The sequence below is a fragment of the Mastigoproctus giganteus genome, chromosome 7, assembly GCF_048544385.1.
Source record: "Mastigoproctus giganteus isolate SK-2022 chromosome 7, ASM4854438v1, whole genome shotgun sequence".
NCBI lineage: Eukaryota > Metazoa > Arthropoda > Arachnida > Uropygi > Thelyphonidae > Mastigoproctus > Mastigoproctus giganteus.
The window spans coordinates 57,630,782-57,653,014 of record NC_143581.1 but is presented as its reverse complement, the minus strand read 5'-3'; the positions used below and the strand labels follow the sequence as shown (position 1 = coordinate 57,653,014).

At 37.2% G+C, this 22,233-nt stretch overlaps 1 protein-coding gene across 1 annotated transcript in view; it reads left to right on the top strand.

The window, feature by feature from the left end:
* RecQ4 (RecQ4 helicase) overlaps positions 1-22,233 on the top strand; it is a 398,588-nt gene that overhangs the window by 62,699 nt on the left and 313,656 nt on the right. Inside the window, exons 4-5 of the mRNA XM_090378321.1 lie at positions 5,475-5,597; positions 10,373-10,406. Of these exons, the coding sequence (XP_090234447.1) occupies positions 5,475-5,597; positions 10,373-10,406 (157 nt within the window). The remainder of the gene's footprint in view (positions 1-5,474; positions 5,598-10,372; positions 10,407-22,233) is intronic.

The window sequence follows — 22,233 nt, the reverse complement described above, 5'->3', positions numbered from 1 at the left end:
ACCGGCGAGGTGATCTGATAGAGGTGTATAAGGCTTTGAATGGTTTGAGCATGCTCAATGCCAATGGGATTCTTCATCTTGCTCAGAATAATCAGCTCAGAGAGCATAAATTCAAATTGAGGAAGGACGGATGTCGGATAGATGTGCGGAAATTTGCCTTTGGCCAGCGGGTGGTTGGTTGGTGGAACCGACTTCCATCACTTGTCGTTGAAGTTGATAGCCTAAACAAATTTAAGGCTGAACTGGACAGGTATTTTGAACGAACGGAGGGGTGAAATGGGATGGTGTGTGTTTTTTTTTATTTTTTTATTTTTGGCTGATGCTGAATAAGCTTGCTTTCTTGCATCATATGCCTCTACTAATGCCAATGCTAAATACAGTCAGTCCTCGTATAGCACAATAGTTGTATTCCTAGAAACCCTCGTGCAATATAAACAACAGGCCCTATGGGAAAAATAGGGTTAGGTGCCGACCACCCAAGATCGAACACACATTTCTACCCAAAACATTACCAAACACAATAAATAATCGTGATAAAATATGTAAGTATTTTATTACGACTATTACATAATAAAATTTTACTACTGCTTTTGCTTCTATCGTAAGCAAACTTGTTTTTATGGTTTGATTTTCTATCCAAACAGATGACAGCCATTCCATCTCTTTCAATTCTTTCTGTCTTAATCTAATGGATTTTAATTACACTTTGAGTTGTTCCTGCTATGAAAGTTTTTTTTATTTTCTCTGCATTCTTTGTAATTCTCTGTGTTGCCTCATTTAGGCCTGTGGCACATGCAATATCACATGGTCTTTCCTTTCGCTCAAAGCGTTTCACAATTTCATATATTTTCTCTATTGACAGAGGCGGACTGGCCATAAGCCTTACCGGGGAAACTCCGGTGGGCCGGAGGCCGGTGTGATTTTGGCCATAAACGCTAGTAGGAAGCTGCTACAAATTTTCCCGGGTAAGAATTTTTGATCCAGTCCGCCTCTGTTTATCGATATTGCTTTCCTTTTTCTATCTGAATCTGCAATGTCTTCACCAGGATGCTTCTTTTTCACACCTTTTAAGTATTTTACTCATTTTTAGGGAATATAGCACAATTACAAAATCAGGAGGCATGCTTGATACACATAAACAAAGCTGCACGCACGTGTAGCAACTGAATAAACAACACTGTAAAGGCAGAGACACACTATGAACACTTCACTAGCTCACATTTTACTAAAGCACATTTCTGGGGGTTACTACCATAAAACAAAAACAATTTCCATTTGCATTCCTGCTAGTGGAATCTGTTATAAACTGGTAGTAAACTCGATCTAATTGCATTTACGATTATACCGATAGTTGGAATTGTGTGGGTTTTTATGGGTGAAATATGTTTCCCCTTCACTGATAGAAAAAACATAAATACATTTTCAGAATCTTCTTCATTCCTATCGTGTTGCGTTCAGTTGGGGTGATTCTGCATTCGACTGCCATTTCTTGTAAACACGAAGGCGAATTGTGCATAAACGAATTCGGTTTGTGTTATATAAGATATTGTTCCCCTATTTATAAATTGTGTATGATCGAATTTGCGTAGTGTAAACACATGTTATACGAGGACTGACTACTTGCATGTACACTAAGGCTAGAAGTATAATAAATAAAATTGATGAATTTGAAATGCTGATCAAGGCATCAAAGGCAGATATTGTTGGGATATTAGAGACATGGTTTCACACAGATATAAGCAGTGCAGAATTGGAATTTGGAGAGTACAATGTGTACAGAAAGGACAGACAGGGTAGAAAGGGAGGATGGGATTATGCTGTTAAGAAACACAAAATCTAAGGAAGTGCATCCAGTTGACACGGGTGGACAGTTCAATGTCGAGTCTGTTTGTTGTGACATAAACACTGGGAAAGGGAAAACGAGAGTAGGAGTGTTATAGGCCTAATGACGTTGATGGTACAATGAACAGTTTTGTAGAGAAATAGAATGGGCCAGTAAATCCGAATGTCTTGTAATGAGGGATTTTAACTTTCCAGATATTGACTGGAACTTGTGGGTTGGTCACTTGCATGCTAGCAAGACTTTTGTGGATTTATTAGAGGATTGTTTTCTACAGCAACTTGTTTGAGGGGCAACCATTGGGATTTATTAGAGGATTGTTTTCTACAGCAACTTGTTTGAGGGGCAAACCATTGGGAGTAATACCTTTGATCTGATTATCAGCAGTGATTATTCATGCATTAATAATTTGCAGATAAAGGAACCACTAGGTGATAGTGATCACAGTTTACTGATGTGGGATTTACTTAAAGATGTAACTACCATCAAGGGTAAAGGAAAGGGTTTTTGTTTTCGTAAAAGTGACTACAGAGGTCTCAGACAGTTTTTAAATTCTATAGATCAGGATTAACTGATGATGTTACCAACGGTGAATTCTAAATGGGAATCCTTCAGGGATTTAATCTTGGAGGCTACTAGGCTTTTTATACCAACTAAGAAATACTGTTCAAGGTTCAGGCCTAAATGGATGTTGGATGTATTAATGAGGCTCATGGCAGAGAATAAAAACATGGGATGCATATAAATTATCAGCCTACGACAGATATAAGCTAGTCTGTAATCAATTCACAAAGGAGGTTAGGCAGGCGAAGGCAGATTATGAGAAATCTTTGGCAAAGGACACAAAGTTCTTTACTTATGTAAACTCTAGAAGGAAGGGGGAGGAATCAGATTGGTCCACTTAACATAGATGGTTCGATAATTGATGATCCTGCTCAAGTAGCTGATAAACTGAATGAGTATTTGCATCTACATTCACACATGAGGAGTTAGTTATTTAAGGAGGGAATGCCAGAAGTTTATCAAACTCTAGCAGGGAACTAAGTGATTTTGAGATAACTGAGAGCAAAGTGGAGGAGAAATTGATGAACATAAAAAAGGCAGTTGGGGCAGATAGAATCTGTCCAGTTATAATAAAGGAGACAGCAAGGGAAGTAAGAAAACCATCAGCCATAATTATGAGAGCATCCTTAAAGTCTAGGGAGGTCCCCATGGACTGGATGTGCAAATGTATCCCCAATTCACAAAGGGGGGGGGGGTTCAAAATCGTGGCATAAATAATTATAGACCTGTTAGTTTAACTTTTGTTTCGGGGAAAATAATGGTGTCACTGATTAAAGAGGTGATAGGATCACCTAGACAAGACAGCAGCAATAGTTCAGACACAGCATGAGTTTGTTAAGGGGAAGTCTTGTCTGATGAATTTGATTGGATACTACGATGTGGTCACAAAGGAACTGGATGCAAAAAATAATATTGATATCATGTACTTGGATTTCAGGAAAGCTTTTGATACTGTTGCACATGGAAGACTGCTGTACAAATTGGAGTGGTATGGCATTAAGGGCAAGTTACTGCAATGGATAAAGGGATGGTTGAGTGGGAGACAGCAGAGAGTGGTAATAAATGGATGCTGCTCTACGTGGACTAATGTTATTAGTGGAGTACCCCAGTGTTTGGTGCTGGGCCCATTGTTGTTTTTTGTATTTATCAATGATATCGATGAAGGTATATCAGACTTAATGTCCAAGTTTGCAGATGATACAAAGGTTGGCAGGGTTGTTATTGACACTAAGGACAGTATGTTACTGCAACAGGATCTAGAAAAGTTAGGCAGATGGGCTGAGAAGTGGCAACTGAAGTTTAACATTGACAAATTCAAAGTACTGCATATGGCTGGTGGTAGTAGTAACTCAAGAGAAAAGTACCAACTGTGGTACTACACTCAGGGAGGTGGAGAATGAAAAAGTCGTGGGGGTAATTGTACAGTCAGATATGAAGTTCTTTGAGCAGTGCAGACAGGCTGCCAGAGCAGATCATGGAGTTTTGTCAATGATATATAGGAATTTAGCTAGCAGAGACAAGGAAGTGATTATCCCTTTGTATAAGGCAATGGTCAGGCCACACCTTGAGTACTGTATACAGGTCTGAAGGCCTCATTTTAGGAATAATGTAGAGTTGCTAGAATGAGAAGGACAACAAGATTGGTGAGAGTAACAAAGGGGTGCACTTATGAAGAAAGGCTTAAGGCCTGCAAGTTGCAGCATCTGGAGACTAGGCACCTGCGAGATGATTTGATTGAGATGTATAAGGCCTTGAATGGTTTGAGCAGGCTCAATGCTGATGGGATACTTCCGCTTGCTCAGACTAAGAACCTGAGGGGGCATAGATTCAGATTAGGAAAGACATTTGTAGAATAGTTTGTGGAAGTTTGCCTTTAGCCAACAGGTAGTTGATTGCTGGAACAGTCTTCCATCTGTTGTTGTGGAAGTTGATAGCTTAAATAAATTTAAGGCTGAACTAGACAAACATTTGGGGTGATTGGATGGGTGAAATGGGAAAGGTTTTTTTTTTTTTTTTGGCTGATGCTGTATAAGCTTGCTTTTTTTTGCATTATATGCCTGAACTAATTCTAGTGTCTCAGCAAGTGAAGGAATTCCATTAACATTCAGCTTACTCAATCCATTCAAGATCTTAAACACTTAAATCAGAGCTTTCACAGGTACCTAGATTCACTACATTTGCAGAACTGAAGCCTTTCTAGGTAAGAGCACCCCTTTTGTGCTCCCTTCACCAGTGCGGCTGCCCTTCTCTGCATTTGTTCCAGCCACATCTTTCCTGATGCCTCCTGACCTATATGCAGTACTCAAGATGTGCCCTAACCATGGCCTTATACAAAGAGATAATCACTTCCTTCAGTTCTAACTATCAATTTGATATAATCCTGTAATGTAATCTTGCAGTATTTTAGAATTAAATGGCCATGCCAGTTATTTAACATGTTTTGTCCATTTTTTTTTTTGTCTTTTTGCTTATGCTTTGCTGCTGTTAATACTGTAACAGCTATCTGGAGAGTGGTGAAAGGTTTCATATGGTTAATTAATAGTCATCTTTTTATAGCCTAGCATGGTTAAAGTGTTCTGTACTACACACTTCATTAGCAGTTTTCAACCTTAAGGTATTCAACCCAAGATTGAATTGTAAGAAAAGTTTACAAGTCTATATCATTTAATTGTTTATTTTTACAGGTTTTTTGCCATTTTTTTGTTATTTTCTTTGTTCTTTATTTTGCAATGAAGAAGTAATTGTTCTTTCTTTCATAATAAAGAAGTAATCGTCATTTTTAAGTAAGGACTATACTAAAACTCACACTGACTTCATTGTTATAGGCAAGTTTTTTTGTTTATCTTTGTTACAGTGGGATAACCAGTGCATCAGTAAGTATTCATAAATTGTATGATTCTTGATATAATTTATATTTTGTGTATTGTATATTTTTGTGCAATAGTTAATGGTTTTGTATAGTGCATTTCTAAGTGAAATATACACTTTAATAAACTGCATTGGTAATAAAATTAGCATATTGCTATTTAAAAGTATATTGTATACTGAAACTTTTAACATCAACAAATAGGACCAAGTGATAGAAGAGATTCTCAGTGAGCCAACTAATGCACCTGACATGCAATTATTAAAATTCCGCCTTAAGAAGTGGGAGAGAGAGTTTTTTAAAGAGAATAATCGAAAGCCCAACAGTGTAAGTATTACACAAACTTTTTGGATTAAAGTATGAGTAGCTGTTATATAAATATTTTATTTGAAATTATAAATTAATTACCAGGTAAGAAATAAATTAAGTGAAAGTGAAGTGAGTTTCTTTCATTACTTTTGTTGATTCTAAATTCCTGATGTAAATCCAGTCAGTCATATCTCAGAAAGAACTAATTAGTAATCCCTAGATTCCCATACTGGTGGTGGTTGTGTGCAGTTTAAAAGAAGCAAATGAACATTTTACTGCTTTGAAATCATGGTCCCAGGTACATATTAAATTTCTGGATCTCTCTCTCTCTCTCTCTCTCTCTCTCTCTCTCTGTGTGTGTGTGTGTGTGTGTGTGTGTGTGTGTGTGTGTGTGTGTGTGTGTGTGTGTGTGTGTGTGTGTGTGTGTGTGTGTGTGTGTGTGTGTGTGTGTGTGTGTGTGTGTGTGTGTGGCCTAAAACTTCCATCTTTTTTATGGTCTGAATGTATTAGTTGCTTGTAGTGACTTTTTTTTATTTTTAGACCCTGCAGCTTGCATGCCATGTGCAGCTCCTCTTAGTGGTACACATAGATGGATTGAGATAGTGATGAGAGGGCATACTGTGAAGTTGAAAAATTGTGTTTGTGGGAATTTTTCAAAAAAGTTTTTTTGAAAAATTCTGTTTTATTGACCTAATTAACATATTAAATCATATTCAGTACCTAGCTTTATAGTTTTACTTTATTTTTATTATTATTTTGTAGTGTATTTTTAAAATTTAGCTAGAGATTTTCCCTTTCCAGCTTTCTGTATGTAGAACCATTGTATCTGTGATTTGGCATGAATATTTTATCTCATAACTTATACTGTAGTGCGTGGTGAATTGTAGTGTTTTAATTGTAGTAAATAGTTACTACGAAAGTTGAACCACATAGGTTGGCATTAGTTAGATAATTTTATTATCTTATGATTAAACCCCGGGGGCTCACATCTAGTGAGTATGGGCTTGGCAAACCCAGGGTCCTGAGCTGGATATCATCATTCTTCTCTTTCTTGGTGATTCCTTTCTACTTCTCTCTCTCTCTCTCTCAGGGGATAACTTGGGAATTTTTTTTTTTTTTTTTTTTTTTTTGGCTGGTGCAGCATAAGCCTCAGGCTTCCTTGTACCATATGGCCATTAATAATAATAATAATAATAATAATAATTAACTTATAACTTTACAAACATGTTATAGCATAATACATATAACATAAACTTGATAGTGGGTATTGTTGCTGCAATGGTCAGGCCATGCCTTGAGTACTGCGTACAGGTCTAGAGGCCTCATTTTAGGAAGGATGTTGAGTTGCTTGAGCGTGTACAGAGAAGGGCAACAAGATTGGTGAGGGGAACGAGGGGGTCTTCTTACCAAGAAAGGCTTAAGTTCTGTAAATTGCTGTGGCTGGAGACTAGGCACCTGCACGGTGATCTGATTGAGGTGTATAAGGCCTTGAATGGGTTGAGCATGCTGAATTCTGATGGGATTCTTCCACTTACTCAGAACCTGAGAGGGCATAAATTCAAATCGAGGGAAGACAGTTGTAGAATAGATGTGTGGAAATTTGCTTTTAGCCAGCGGGTGGTTAATTGCTGGAACAAACTTCATTTGTCGTTGTGGAAGTTGTGGATAGCTTAAATAAATTCAAGGAGGAACTAGACAAACTTTTTTAGAGGGAATGAATGTGTGAAATTTTTTTTTTTTTTTTTTTTTTTTTTGGATGATGCTACATAAGCTCATATGCTTGCATCACATGCCTCCACTACTACTACTACTATTATAACTAGTGAATTAGACTAGTGTTATTATGGCATTTAAGTATATTACTTTAGTGTATTATTCTCAATTATGTTGAATTTCAACAGAAATGATGCCCCAGACTAGAGCAGAAAAGCAACTGATTCAAAGTTGTAGGAGAATGGAAGGAGGTGACTTTCCTACAAATCATGGCCTGTTGAAATGTGCTGTTTCTGCAATGTTTGCAGAACCCTCTGGAACAGGACATGATATAGCCAAGAGGGATGTCTTTGTGTGTGTTCAGAGAGAGAGAGAGAGAGGGGGGGGGAGAGAAGAAATTGGTGCCAACTCAGCATTCTGATGGCCATTTATGAGCGCTTGAAGAGTACAGTGGATGCTCTTGAAGGAATTAAAATAAGGGCCCTGACAAGCTCTCAGCTGCCTAACCAATGTCAGCGCTTACACTTGAACATCAGGCAACACAGCAGCAACCCGCAAGGCAAAATGCACTGGTCCCACAGGAGTTAGTTATATTTAGTGACTTTGTTGTCACTAATAATAACAGGGAAACTGGAAATATATTATGCAAAAAGGATAGATGGAATAGCACCAGGGTATATCTGCCTGGGGCCCAAGTCGATGATGTTGTACAGCAGATATCATCATTTAAGGGCACAAAAGGTGATATTGTTGTACACGTTGGCACTAATGACATTAAGAGTAGGAGATCTGCAGAATTACTTAACAAGTACAGAGCAATGTTGAAGAAAAAAAGTTGCGAGTTAGGGTTAAATTTGAAAGCTGCAATTCTGCCCAGACACAATAAGGGGAATATATGATGAGAGTCTTGTCAATCAATTTGGCCCTGGAGAAATTGTGCAAGGCTCATGGGGTAGAAATTTTCTCAGTGTGGGCTTTGCTTATTAACAGGAGAGACTGCTTCTACCTGGATGAGATACACCTAAAGGAAGGGTACAAGAATATCTGCTGATGCTATCGAGGCAGTATTAGGTGGGTCAGAAAACTACTAGCTTGAGGGGGGAGCATACACAGATTAATAGATTAACAGTAGCCCAGGCTGAAAGTGATTCTTGCACTGCTTCTATTGGAACATGCAGCAGCCTGGAAAGCAAGGTGCTGGGGATTTCAAGGCCTGCTGTGAGTCATCATGGAACAAGTAAATACATGGATTCATGTACTGTGTTACGGTAACTGAAAGTAAGATCAGGTGCATATATACTTGCATGTACACCAATGCTAGTCCCCTCAACGTGGGTACCTGTATGAGGTGAGGGAACCTCTCAATGATACTGCTGATTCTCCAGATTAGCATCACTGGGATCCAACATCTGCAGCCTAGGTTCTAGCTATCATCATAGGAATCTGGCATGTTTGCTATGTGATGTGACAATTCGAAAAAAGGGTTCCTGGTGGTTGAGGGGCCCTGCTTCAACAAAACAGGTGGTCCTGGATGGCTCGTCCAGGATCAATCAAGATAGTGGGTATGCCTGCAAGGGTCAACCTTGCCAATGCTATGGCCCTATCTTCATGCTCTGAGGGACAGGATTCAGGCTGGCAGTAGTGTGGATATAGCATCTGGGTAGCTCTGGCATCCCACTCATGACACACACACATTTATTGCTTGCTGGGTACTGGGAATTCCATTTGGGCTCAATGGTGGGTTGGGAATGGGCACTGAACCAAAATTAAAAAAACCAATATGAATCCTGACAAACTGAACTCTTCTTCTCAGCCTCCACCAGAAAATAATGAAAGAGAAACTGACTACACCACTGCAGCAAAGAGGCCCAGAACAAACAGTATCAGGTCCTACACCTAGCTACCTGATAATCCCTTCTAATGAAGAAAACCCATAGGGAGAATATCACCCTTCTTTATCCAGAAGGGTTTGGTAGGGTTGGCAGGCTCCCCTAAAATCGATAAAACTGCTACATTCTGGGGATGCCCTCATCGAAACCAAGTGTGACAAACATCCCTGTAGAAATCATCTCCCTGTTAATGAGCACAAACATGCTGAGAATAATTCTACCTCATGAGCCTTGCACAGTATCTCCATAGCATTGGTTAACAAGGCTCTCCTTTGTGTACTCCTTGCTCTGTTTGGGCAGAATTGCAGACAATTTCAATTCTAATATTTTTCTCAACGCTGCTGTGTACTCATGTTAATTAATCCTCAGATCTTCTACTCTTAATATCATTAGTACCAATGTATACGACAATAACACCTTTTGTGTTCTAAAAAGAGATGCAGGTGCCTCCATAGCCAGGTGGGCAGGAGCAGCAGTGCGTAGCACATGATTCTTGATTAGACCTGGGTTTGAGCCCGTGACCACTAAATACGAGGATGTGGAAAGATCAGGGAATGACCACCACATATCCCTGGAGCAATATGGCCTTAGTTGCTAATGCTCCTAAAAACCAAATAATAACAACAACTGAGGAGATGCTAGCTAGTCTACGACATCTTACTTTACTAAAACATTATTTTAGTAGCTTTGTCTTTGAGGTGTAGATGTGCCCATTTCAGCAAGGAGCTGTGGTGTTCACATCTCTGAGAGTGAGTGAGTGTTGCTTTGGTCCTTTTTTTTCCTGTTCTTAATTTTATTTTTATGTTTATTGTATTTATGAATTTTATTTATTCATTTTTGGTTTGATACAGGAATGGTTAGGTTCATAGGAGCAGAATAGCACTAATTAAATTGTCATACTTATTTTATGGATCAAGTGTTTTCTAAATTTAATTTATTACTAGTAGTAGTGGCATATGATGCAAGAAAGCAAGCTGATAAATCATCAATTCCTCTCTTTTTCTCTCTCTCTCTCTCTCTATCTGTAATCTCTCGTTTTTTCATTTTTTTATTTTTATTATCTGTGCATTGTTAAGGTTTAGCATTATCTGCCTTAGACTGCGTAATTTTACTTTCTTACTTTTCTTTCTTTTATTCATTTGCTTCTTTGTATACTGTGTGTGTGTAATTTTTTTTTTTTTTTTTTTATAGGGTGACATTAAAAATGCATCTCAGGAAATCTGTGGTAAGTTGAAATATTTTTCTGTGTAAAAAAATAGACTGAATAATTTAAAATGGTATAACTCATTGAAATTGTAAATGGCAACCATCTCTCTTTCGTAGGTGTAGTCAGTGATTTTAAAAAAAAATAATAAGTTTAATCTTTTAATGATTGGGATAGTCATAACTATATCAATATTATACATTAGTACATTTTCAGTAAATGCTAGAATGGTGGTGCTTGTTGATTGTATGTATTATTAGCATGAAAAGAGTTATAGTACTTCATAAGGTTTACCTTGTTACATCAAGTACTTACAATAAAAAATATCCATGTGATAAAAATTATAGCGTGATTAAGGTAAGTTACATGCTATTAAGAGAATTAAATGCCAAAGTAGTCAAGATTAATATTTCTTAACTTGTATGGTCTAACTTGCGGAAATGGGCTCTGGGAAAATCTCATTAATAGTGATAAGAGAATCTTTACTCTTCATGCTTTAATCACTGGTTATAGTTTCCTAAATTCAGCATTATTTCAACTTGGCCCTTTTAATTCTACAGAAATATGAGTCAAATGTTAATAGTTAGTTTCACTCTTCCCCACCTTCATCCATCCATGATATTAAGTACTATAGGTTCTAATACCTTTTGTGACTAAATATGAACAATTTTTTGTGGATAGCAAAAAATACCAGTGGAATATGAGAAAAAAAATTGAAGCAATACAGAAGAGCCTGGAGACTTACTGGTATCAAGTCTGCGTGATTCTCACCAAAGAACAGCTCAAGGGTGCTAAATATGTTAAGGAACAGATTGAGCGTGTTGGATAGGTTTTATCATTTTAGTAGATAGTAAAGTGTATTAAATCATTTGTGATAATAAATGTCTTACTGTCTCTAGTACTTGAATTAATATAATATACAAGAAGGAAATAAATTCTGAAAGTGAAGTGATTTATAGAGTAAAGTAAACAATAAAGAAAGGAAATTAATTTTAAGTGTATTTTAAAAAGAGAATTGAGCTTCTTGAATGGATCAAAAGATCAGAGCTGTAAGTTACAATCTCTTATAAGAAATATCAGTGGAATATATACACAGATACCATCCTTTTAAGTGGAAAGGAATCGTGGAGTGAGTAATTGGGTAATTGCACAATTCAATGACAAAGGTCATTGAATGCTGGTTGAAAAAACTAATAGTTAAGATATGTTTAGAAAATAATGCTTTTAACTTGTAGATGGAAATGAATTTCATTGGAGTTGTAATTGAAACAATATATATTAAGGGAGGTTTTTCGGCACATCTTTTTAGAGACATTAGCATATATAGTAGAGTGTTGATAATCCAAACTAATTGGGACTGTGGGTAGTTTGAACTTCCAATTTGTTCAGATTTTCTAACATCAAAAATACTGTTCTGGAGACTACAAAAAGAGGTTTAGTAAGTTTAGAAATAAAAACTTTAGAAATATACATAAGTTGTACTTACGTATATTTATTCATAGGTAATAAAACAAATGGAACTTTCAGCCACAATAACACATATGTATAGGCATAACAAAACAGAAACTTTAACAAAAATAATTTATTTTTTTCTGTACCATTTTCAAACTTTGTTTCTTTGCTTCCAGATCGATAACTCTTTTCAGCAAGAGTAGATGAGTTGGACAGCATTTAGTTTGTTGCTTGTACCTAGCCCTTGCGGGTAGCACAGTTGGTAGAATTAACTTCTTCCCAACCCCGTGTGTAAAAGACCTGAGGTTGAGTCCCATTGATGACGGGAGGAATTTTTATTGGCCACTTTCACAACGTTGCTGAGTTAGTTGGTCTTTCTCCCAGAAACCTGGGTTTTTTGTCCAGCAAGTAGAAAATTAACCACAGAACATGCAATTTACAGACAGTATACACAGAGCAATATGGCCTTAGTCACTGATGCTCCCAGAGTCCAACAACAACAACAAACAGCATATTCGAAGGATGGGTCATTAGCTGTTCTCGTCATTTTTTTTTTTTTTTTTTTTTTTTCACCATCATCTGAATCAAGTTTTGATGTGAACTTTAGAATTTTTTCCTTGTTTTTAATTTCTGTTATGGTTGACTCTCCAACCTCACAAAATCTTGCTTATGAAAACCCGCTTGCTCCCTTTGGAAGTCTTTAAATTCTCAATCTTCGATTTAATTGTTAAAAATTTTTGCTTCCTTTTAAAATACGACAAAGAAGAAGACCATAACTACAGTACAGTAAAATAAAATTCTATAAATGCTCAGAATCTCTTCATTCCTATATCTGAACTTACTAAACTTTTTACTCTGTAGTTCACTTCCACATATCATGTTAGTTTCAATTTCTGCATGCTGTGTTCTTTGTTATTGATTGGCCCTTATCTTTTTGTATTGTCTTAGATTTTACAACTCAACAAAAAAAAAGTCAGTGAACAGAAATATCAGAGTACAAAGTGTTATGTTTAGTTATTAATGTATGTATATTAATTAAGCTATGTACATAAGCATAAATTTATTTTTATTTTGTTAATCTGTGGATAATATTCTTCTGATTTTTCACATTTTGTTTAATTTAGTCAATTGGTAAGGTAAAATAAAAGTATAAATTTGTGCTATATATCTTCATTTTTATAGCCTGCGGATAATATTCCTCTGATTTTTCTTATTACAATTGGCATTTAATAGAATCAAAATTCAATTTGCAAATGTGACCACAATAACTGGTGCTTACTGTAATTGTTTTATGGCACTAGCATTAAAAAAATAAATGCTGGCTTGTTCGGATTTTCAATGCTCCACTGTATGTGTAAAGTGTCTGCTGCCTTCACCCTCCAGGCGCCTCCGTAGCCAGGTGGAAAGGAGCAGCAGTGCGTAGCACACGCTTCTTGATTAGACCGGGGTTCGAGCCCGTCACCACCAAATAAGGAGGATGCTGAAAGGTTAGGGAATGACCACCGCATATCTCGGAGCAATATGGCCTTAGTTGCTAATGCTCCTAAAAAAAAAAAAAAAAAACAAAGCCTTCACCCTCCATCTGTATGTAATAATCAGCTCGCAGTGGATTAATTTTCATGAAAATTTGTATTTGGCCCTTTAAGAACAATTTGTTGAGCCTTCACAAATTTCATTAAAATCAGACCAATAAAACTGGCAATTATTATTTCTCTTTTTCATGCATATAACAGGCCAACCACGTACCATATATTTTAGCTGGTACATTGGATATTGTGTTTGTTGCTGTGCATTGATTGGAGGAATGAATAATCAATTTGGAGGATACACAGAAGTGAAATCTTCTTGGTTTTCGTATAAAGTTATTTTTTTTGCTAATTTTTTTTTTTTGTTATAAATCATGAATTATTACTATTTGTGCCTGAAATGGCACTGTATACAACTTTCCAGATCAGCTTAAAAAAATCATTACTTTGATTTTTCTTGATTTTTTAATTAAAAATTTTAATTAGTTACAAGTTACTTAATTAACTTTTTATATTTATTTAAATAAATTAAAATATTACTTAAAGAAGGATACAAGTCTGAAGTGATCAAATATTTAGGTATGCTATGCCATATATAGCATAGCATTTTTGTGTATATATATATATATATATATATACATATAACTAAAATGAAATGAAACCTAAAAAGTAAAAATGGGGCATAATGGTTAATCTATTTTTGTATATTTTGGTTTTATTTTTATTGTATTTAGTTTGTGTTTATTTGTGATATTTCGTGCAATTTGCACTTGGTACAATAAGGATGGGCACCACTAAATTCTTATGTAATTGGAATTTAATTGATTGTTTTTTATTCTTCATTTAGATCTTCTAAATTATTTGAGCATTTCTGCTACAGTATATTTTTTCTTGTTATCCTTCTTACCTTCCCTCCCTACTGGTTTGCCATGCTACTGGCACATTTTAATTTTACTTTTCAGTTTCATTTCATTTTAGTTATATTTTCAGCATCATGTAGAGGAATACACAGTTTGCTGCCTCTGATGTTTGTTTTACCATTTTATTTTCTTTCCTTTCATTAATTTTTCCATTTTTAACTATTGTTCTTAACAATTGTGTGTGTGTGTGTGTGTGTGTGTGTGTGTGTGTGTGTGTGTGTATATATATACACACATACATTAGCATTAGTACAAAGGGTACTAGGAAAGTTTTGCAATATGACGCAACAATGAATCACAGGAAGCTGCTTGTTGCTGCATGTTGAGACATGTTCATACGTGCATAGTAGCCGCCGCGCCAAGTCGATGGGCTCAGTTATTCATTAGTAGTGAGAGTGTAAAGTGCTTGCGATGGCATCGTGGTCACGAAATGAGATAAGGACAGTTTTGCGGTATAATTTCGTGCGTGGTTTAACCATAGACCAGTGCTTAGAAGAAATGACTCTTGCACTAGATGATGATTGTCCACATCGTACAACGAAATTCAGGTGGTATAGAGAATTCCAAAGGGGAAATTTCACTCTGGAGGATTCTGAGAGGCCGGGAAGGCCACGAACGTCAGTTACGGAGGAAAACGTTACTGCTGTGAGGAAAATGCTTGACGAAAACAGGCGAGTGACCTACCAACAGATAGAGGATACTTTGGGCCTAAATGCACCAGCAATTCGTTCGATTCTGCAAGATCATTTGCACGTGAAGAAACTTTGTTCTCTCTGGGTGCCGCATCAACTGACTGAAGAGCAGATGACACGACGTATGACTTGGTGCCGGGAGATGTTAAAAAAGTTTGATAAGGGACAATCTCGGTATGTGAACAACATCGTGACAGGTGACGAGACTTGGCTGTACTATTACGATCTGCCGACCAAGGCTCAAAACAAAGTTTGGGTCTTTGATGATGACGACACACCCGTAATTGTCAGAAAATCCCGATCTGTAAAGAAGAAAATGATAGCTGTATTTTTCAAATCGAGTGGAATTGTGGAACGTGTCGTTTTGGACACGCAGAAGACAGTCACATCTAAGTGGTATACTGAACAATGCCTGCCTAAAGTCATTGGATCTATGAAGAACCTGCGGCCAAAGTCAAGAATGGACACCTGGTACCTCCATCACGAAAATGCTCCAGCTCACCGCGCCAAAGCCTGCACCGAATATTTGACCACGACAGGACTGAAACTTCTCGAGCACCCTCCCTACAGTTCAGACCTTGATCCCTGCGACTTTGCACTGTTCCCGCATGTGAAAATGAAGATAAAAGGGAAGCGGTTTTCCAGTGATGAGAACCTTCTACGGGCTTGGGACAACGAGTGTGCTTTACTCTCTAATGAAACTTGGCAGAACTGGTTTAAAGATTGGTTTCGGAGGATGGAGAGGTGTATTGAATGTAGAGGAAATTACTTTGAAAAAATTAAATAAACAAAGCTGTATTGCAAAACTTTCCTAGTACCCTTTGTAGAGGCATATGATGCAAGAAAGCAAGCTTATGTAGCATCAGCCAAAAAAAAAAAAAAAAAAAAACCACTCCCATTTCACCCCTCCGTTAGTTCGAAATACCTGTCCAGCTAAGCCTTAAATTTATTTAGGCTATCAATTTCACAACAAGGGATGGAAGTCTGTTCCACTACCCGCTGGCTAAAGGCAAATTTCCGCACATCTATCCTACATCTGTCTTTCCTCAATTTGAATTTATGCGCTCTCAGGCGATTATTCTGAGCAAGAGGAAGAATCTCATCGGCACTGAGTAGGCTCAAACCATTCAAGGCTTTATACACCTCTATCAGATCACCTCGCCAGTGCCTAGTCTCCAGACACTGTAATTTGCAAAACTTAAACCTTTCTTCGTAAGAGCAACACTTTGTTCCATTCATTAATCTTGTTGCATTTCTCTGTACTCGTTCCAGCAGCTCACATCCTTCTTGAAATGAGGCCTCCAGAACTGTATACAGTACTCAAGGTATGGCCTGACCATTGCCTTATACAAGGGAATAACCACCTCTTTATCCCTGCTAGAAAAAATCCTGTATATCATTGACAAGACACCATGAGCTACTCTTGCAGCCTGTCTGCACTGCTCAGAGAACTTCATATCTGCCTATGCAATTACCCCCAGGTCCTTTTCATTCTCTACCACTGTCAGTGTAGTACCATAGAGTTGATGCGTTGCTGGGGTTACTGTTTCCCATATGTAGTACTTTACATTTGTCAATGTTAAACTTCGTTTGCCACCTCTCAGCCTTTCCAGATCCTGTTGCAGCAGCATAGCGTCAGTAGTGTCCTTAACAACCCTGCCCACCTTTGTATTGTCTGCAAACTTGAACATTAAGCTTGATATACCATCATCAATATCATTTATAAATACAGACAACAATGGACCCAACACTGAACCCTGAGGGACTCCACTAATAACATTAGTCCACGATGAGCAGTGTCCACTGATTACCACTCTGTCTTCTCCCCCTCAACCATCCCTTTATCCATAGCAGCAATTTGCCTCCAATGCCACACTGCTCCAATTTGTGCAGCAGTCTTCCATGTGCAACAGTATCAAAAGTCTTTTTTGATCCAAATATATAATATCGAAGTTATTCCCTGCATCCAGTTCTTTTGTGACTGCATCATAGTATCCAATCAAATTGGTCAGGCAAGACTTTCCCTTAACAAAACCATGCTGTGTCCGAGCTATAACTGAAGTCTTGTCTTGATGATCCTGCAGTGCTTCTTTAACCTGTGCCTCCATTAATTTTCCTGGAACAGAAGTTAAACTCACAGGTCTATAATTACTAGTGTTAGCCTTTGATTGTCCTTTGTGAATTGTGGTCACATTTGCACATCTCCAGTCTATGAGTACCTCCCCTGAGTCCAAAGATGCTCTCATAATTATGACTAAGGATTTGCTTACTTCCTTTGTTGCCTCCTTTAATATAACTGGATAGATCCAATCCAGCCTAGGTGCCTTTTTTATGTTTTTCCTCAACAATTTCTCCTCCACTTTCCTCTCAGTTAATACAAAATCATCTAGCTCACTGCCAGAGTTTACTTCACCTTTGGCTTTCCCCTTCCTGAATAACTTCTCATGTGTGAATGTAGATGCAAAATACTCATTTAGTTTGTTAGCCACCTGAGCAGGATCCTCAACTGTTGAACCATCAATATCCAGTGGACCGATCTGATTCATCCCTTTCCTTCTAGAGTTTAAATAGGTAAAGAACTCTTTTCTGTTTTTCTTTGCATTCTTTGCCAAGGATTTCTCATAATCTGCCTTTGCCTGTCTAATCTCCTTTTGTGACTTGGTTACAGACCAGCTTATATCTAACGCCTCCGTAGCCAGGTGGGAAGGAGCAGCAGTGCGTAGCACACGTTTCTTGATTAGACCGGGGTTCGAACCCGTCAACACCAAATACAGAGGATGTGGAATGGTCAGGAATGACCACCGCATATTCACGCAGCAATATGGCCTTAGTTGCTAATGCTCCTAAAAAAAAAAAAAAAAAAACAAATAACAGCATATATCTATCATAGGCTTCCATGTCACCCATTAATATATATGTATCCCATGCATTTTTCTTCTCTGCCATATGTCTCATTAGTTCATCTGACGTCCATTTAGGCCTAAACCTTGAGCAATATTTATTAGTTGGTATGTAAAGCCTAGTAGCTTCCAAGATAAGTTCTTTGAATGCTTCCCATTTTGAATTTGCTGTTGGTAACATCATCAGTTGGTCTCACTGTACAGAATTTAAATACTGTTTCAGACCATAGTCGCCTTTATGAAAGCAAAAACCCTTCCCTTTACCTATGATGGTAGTTACCTCTGAGTAAATCCTACTTCAGCACTCTGATCACTGGCACCTAGTGGTTGCTTTATATGCAGATTCTTAATGCATGAAGAATCACTACTGATAATCAGATCAAGAGTATTACTTCCTCTAGTTGCCTCCCGAACATGCTGATGTAGAAAAAAATCATCCAATAAATCCACAAAAGCCTTGCTAGTGTTGTGAGTGACCAACCCATAAATTCCAGTCATTATCTGGGAAATTAAAATCCCCCATTATAAGACCCTCTGATTTACTGGCCCACTCTGTTTCCCTGTGCCGTTTCTTATTATACTCATCAGAATCATTAGGCCTATAGCACACTCCTACTCAATTTTGATCTCCTAATGCTTATGTCACACCAATGTCTATCCTTTCTGTGCTTATGTCTATCCTTTCTGTGCACATTGTACTCCCCAAATTCCAGTTCTGCATTCCTTATATCTGTGTGACACCACGTCTCGGATATCCCAACAATATCTGCCTTTGATGTTTTGAGCAATACCTCAAATTCATCAACCAAACTTCTAGCATTGGTGTACAAGCAAGTATACATGCACCTGTTCCTATTCTTAGCTATCCTAACACAACCCATGTGTTTACTTGTACCGCAATGACTCCCAGCAATGTGTCTGAAATATCCTGCATCTTGTTTTCCAGGCTGCTGCTCATTCCAATAGAAGCAGTGCAAGAATCACTTTTGCCTCTGCCAGTGGCTATTGTTAATCTATTAGTCCTTGTATCCCTCCAAGCTAGCAGTTTTCTGATCCACCTAACACTGCCTCAATACATATAGAGAGTGTTCACAATGACTGCACGATCCTACACCAATCGTTTTAAACTTTTATTAAATAAAATAAAATAAATTAGAGTTAAGATAATGATAATAAAATGAATAATACAGTTACACCAGATAAAACTGATAAAATAAGATACCTGTCTGTACAATAAAAATACAATAAAATAAAACAATGCAGATAAAAGTGATAATAACACTGAAGCTTTCAGAGGCATCTGCCTCCTTTTTCAAAAGTGAGTTTTTCAACCTATAGAGAAGGAAGGAAGGAATGAATGAATGTATGTCAAAATAATTGATAAAGCAGACCCTCTGCATACCATTACTTATACTGCCTATAATCACAAGTGAACAGTATAATTGCATTATTGTATAAGTAAGGCACGAGTTTCCTTGGTACAGTAACCTCCCAGTTTATGAACATTATATGTTCCCGAAAATTAGTTTGTACATTGAGAGGAATTTTCCAGATGGATGTGTTCCAAAAAGTGAAAATTTTGCTCCCAAACATGCATGGCAATTGGGATAACCATAAGATTTGTGTAAGATGTGGCTATAAAATAACAAGACTGTTGAAATAAAATATAATGAAATATTTCATACCTTATAATGTTGTTCCTCTACTAGAAAACATGGGGTGTCCACAAATATTAATTAGGCTAATATTTGACTTGTATAAAAGACCATCAGGTTAAACGGAGAATTGACAGAAACAGCAAAAATAGGGAGAGGAGTGAGGAAAGGATGCCTGCTTTCCTCAGGTTTATTTAATATATTTGCAGAATTAATAGTAAAAGAAGCATTTGCTGGTAAAAGGTTAGGTATAAAGATAGGCAGAAGAACACTTAGCAATCAAGTTTGCAGGTGATCAGGTAATCCTTGGCCCAAGAATGTTATCCAATATGTAAAATAGTTAACTAAGAAAGTGAAGAAATATGGAATGAAGATTAACAATAATAAAACAAAGATTGATGATAAGTAAAAAAAAAAGCCAAAAACAATTTCACATTGAAACTGATGGAGAAAAAATACAACAGGTAACGAAATGCAAATATCTAGGACAGATTATAACACAACATTCATCTTGCCACAGTGAAATCGGTTCAAGAATTGCAATGGCAAAACAAGAATTTAGATGTCAAGTCTTTACTAAGCCAAAGAAATATGTCACTAGACCTAAGAAAAAGAATTATGAAAGCATACATTTGGTCAATTGCTTTGTATTCAGCAGAGACATGGACGTTAAACAAATCCAACTTGAAAAAACTAGAGGCTTTTGAGATGTTGTGCTGGTGGAGAATGAAAAAGATTAACTGATCATAAAAAATGAGTAATAACATAGTTTTACAACATGTAGGAGAAGAAAAAGAATTGCTAAGAAGAATCAGAAGACAGCAGCTACAATGGATTGGACACACCATGAGGCATAGAGGGATGTTACTGGATGTGCTGGAAGACAAAATACTGGGAAAAAGAAAACAAGGAAGATCAAGAAACGCCATCATAAATACAATTCTGAAGGAAACTGGGCTTCAAAGCTATGCAGAAGTGAAACACCTAGCACAAGATTGGGAGAAATGGAGACAGTCCATCAAAGAGGCAAATCAGTTGATAGACTGATACACTGAAGAAGAAGAAGAATGTTATTCCCTTCAAAATAATTGCCTTCAGCTTCCAAACACAGAAACATTTCCGGAAGGCATCTTCTGTAAGCCCTTTTAACACTTTGGTCGTTGTTTTTTTTCCCTCTGAATGTCCTCAATGGACTGAAATTGGGTTCCTTTAAGTACACTATTCGGTTTGGTGAAGAGGAAAAAGGTCACAAAGAGCTAGGACTGGCAAGGGTGCATGTTCACACAAAAGGATTTGTGTTTTTGGCCAGAAACTGGCAAACAGAGAGCATGTTGTGTGCTGGAGCATTGTATTGATGGATCCTCTCAGCCTTCTACAATTCAGGTCTCTTCCTTTGAATTTTTTCATGCACCCTTGTCAGAAAATCAGTGTGTTTTGTTGAAAGTCTGATTTGGTGGGATGTATTCAGCCATAATAATTCCTTTAATATCAAAGAAATCAAGAGGCATGGTTTACATTTTTGATTTTGACATTCTTGCTTTTTTGGTCTGGAGGATTGTTATGTCTTCCATTGCATTGACTGTCTTTTAGTTTTGGGATCATACTGGAACAGCCAACTTTCATTGCAAGTAATTATTCAAAGTCTGGATGTTAAAAAATTTTTTTTTTTTTTTCAAAACATTTTCAGAAACTTGGAGTCTTCTATCTACATTAAAAATTTTTGACACCATTTTGGTTCACACTTTTCTCATACCTGAATTTTCTGTTTCTTTGTCCATATTAAGTTCTAATGCAACCTAAACGATGATCACTTGTAATCAACGTCCTTACCTTGTCCACATTTTCATCAGTTTTCATGGATACTGGATGGCTGGTCACTCATCGTCCTCGACATTCTTTCTTCTAAAAATATTTTATGTCATGTGAGCTCTGAACATAGTATCTTCCCCATAAATTATGGGACATAGCATCACATAATTTTTAGTTGGTGTTTTCTTTAGTTTTGTTAAAAATTTGAGGCTCATTTGTTGTGTTTAGATTCCTTTGTCTGATTTTTCTGCAAAACTACAAAAACACAAAGTAATGAAAATCTGACTCACTGCAAAGCAAATGAACGTGTTGGAACATAACTTGTGAGGTAACTAGGGAGAACTTCAAAGTCAACTGCTCTGCCCTTGTTTTAAATGTGGCACTTGGTGTGTATTGGTTGTGGCTATTAAATATTGCATACAGTCTCGTTATTTAGTAGTGGCACTTCAAGTAGTGAATGGCATAATTGAGAGGTTATCTACTATGGCTCATAACGAGAGAGCGAGAGCGAGCGAGCTTAAGCCTTAATTTTGATAAAATTAGTTCATTTCCATTGACAGGCATTTCTTCTTTTGTATATACAGGGTGTCCCAAAAATTCAGGAATGAGTTCCTCATATGTAGACAATAAAAATATTTTATATCAACATAGTTTCGGAAATGCTTGGTTCCCGAGTTATTAACAGGAATGTCTTATCTCCCGCAGGTGATTTCCTTCATCACAAGGTACTAACAGAATCTGGTGGTTTTCCATTCCGATCATGTACTCAAATCAGGAGCAAGTGGATATGCACTTTATGTACGGTTTTTGCGGACGGCAATGCTCTGGAGGCTCGTCATTTGTACCATGAAAGGTTCCCAGAAACAAGACGTCCAGACAGGAAAACGTTTGAAG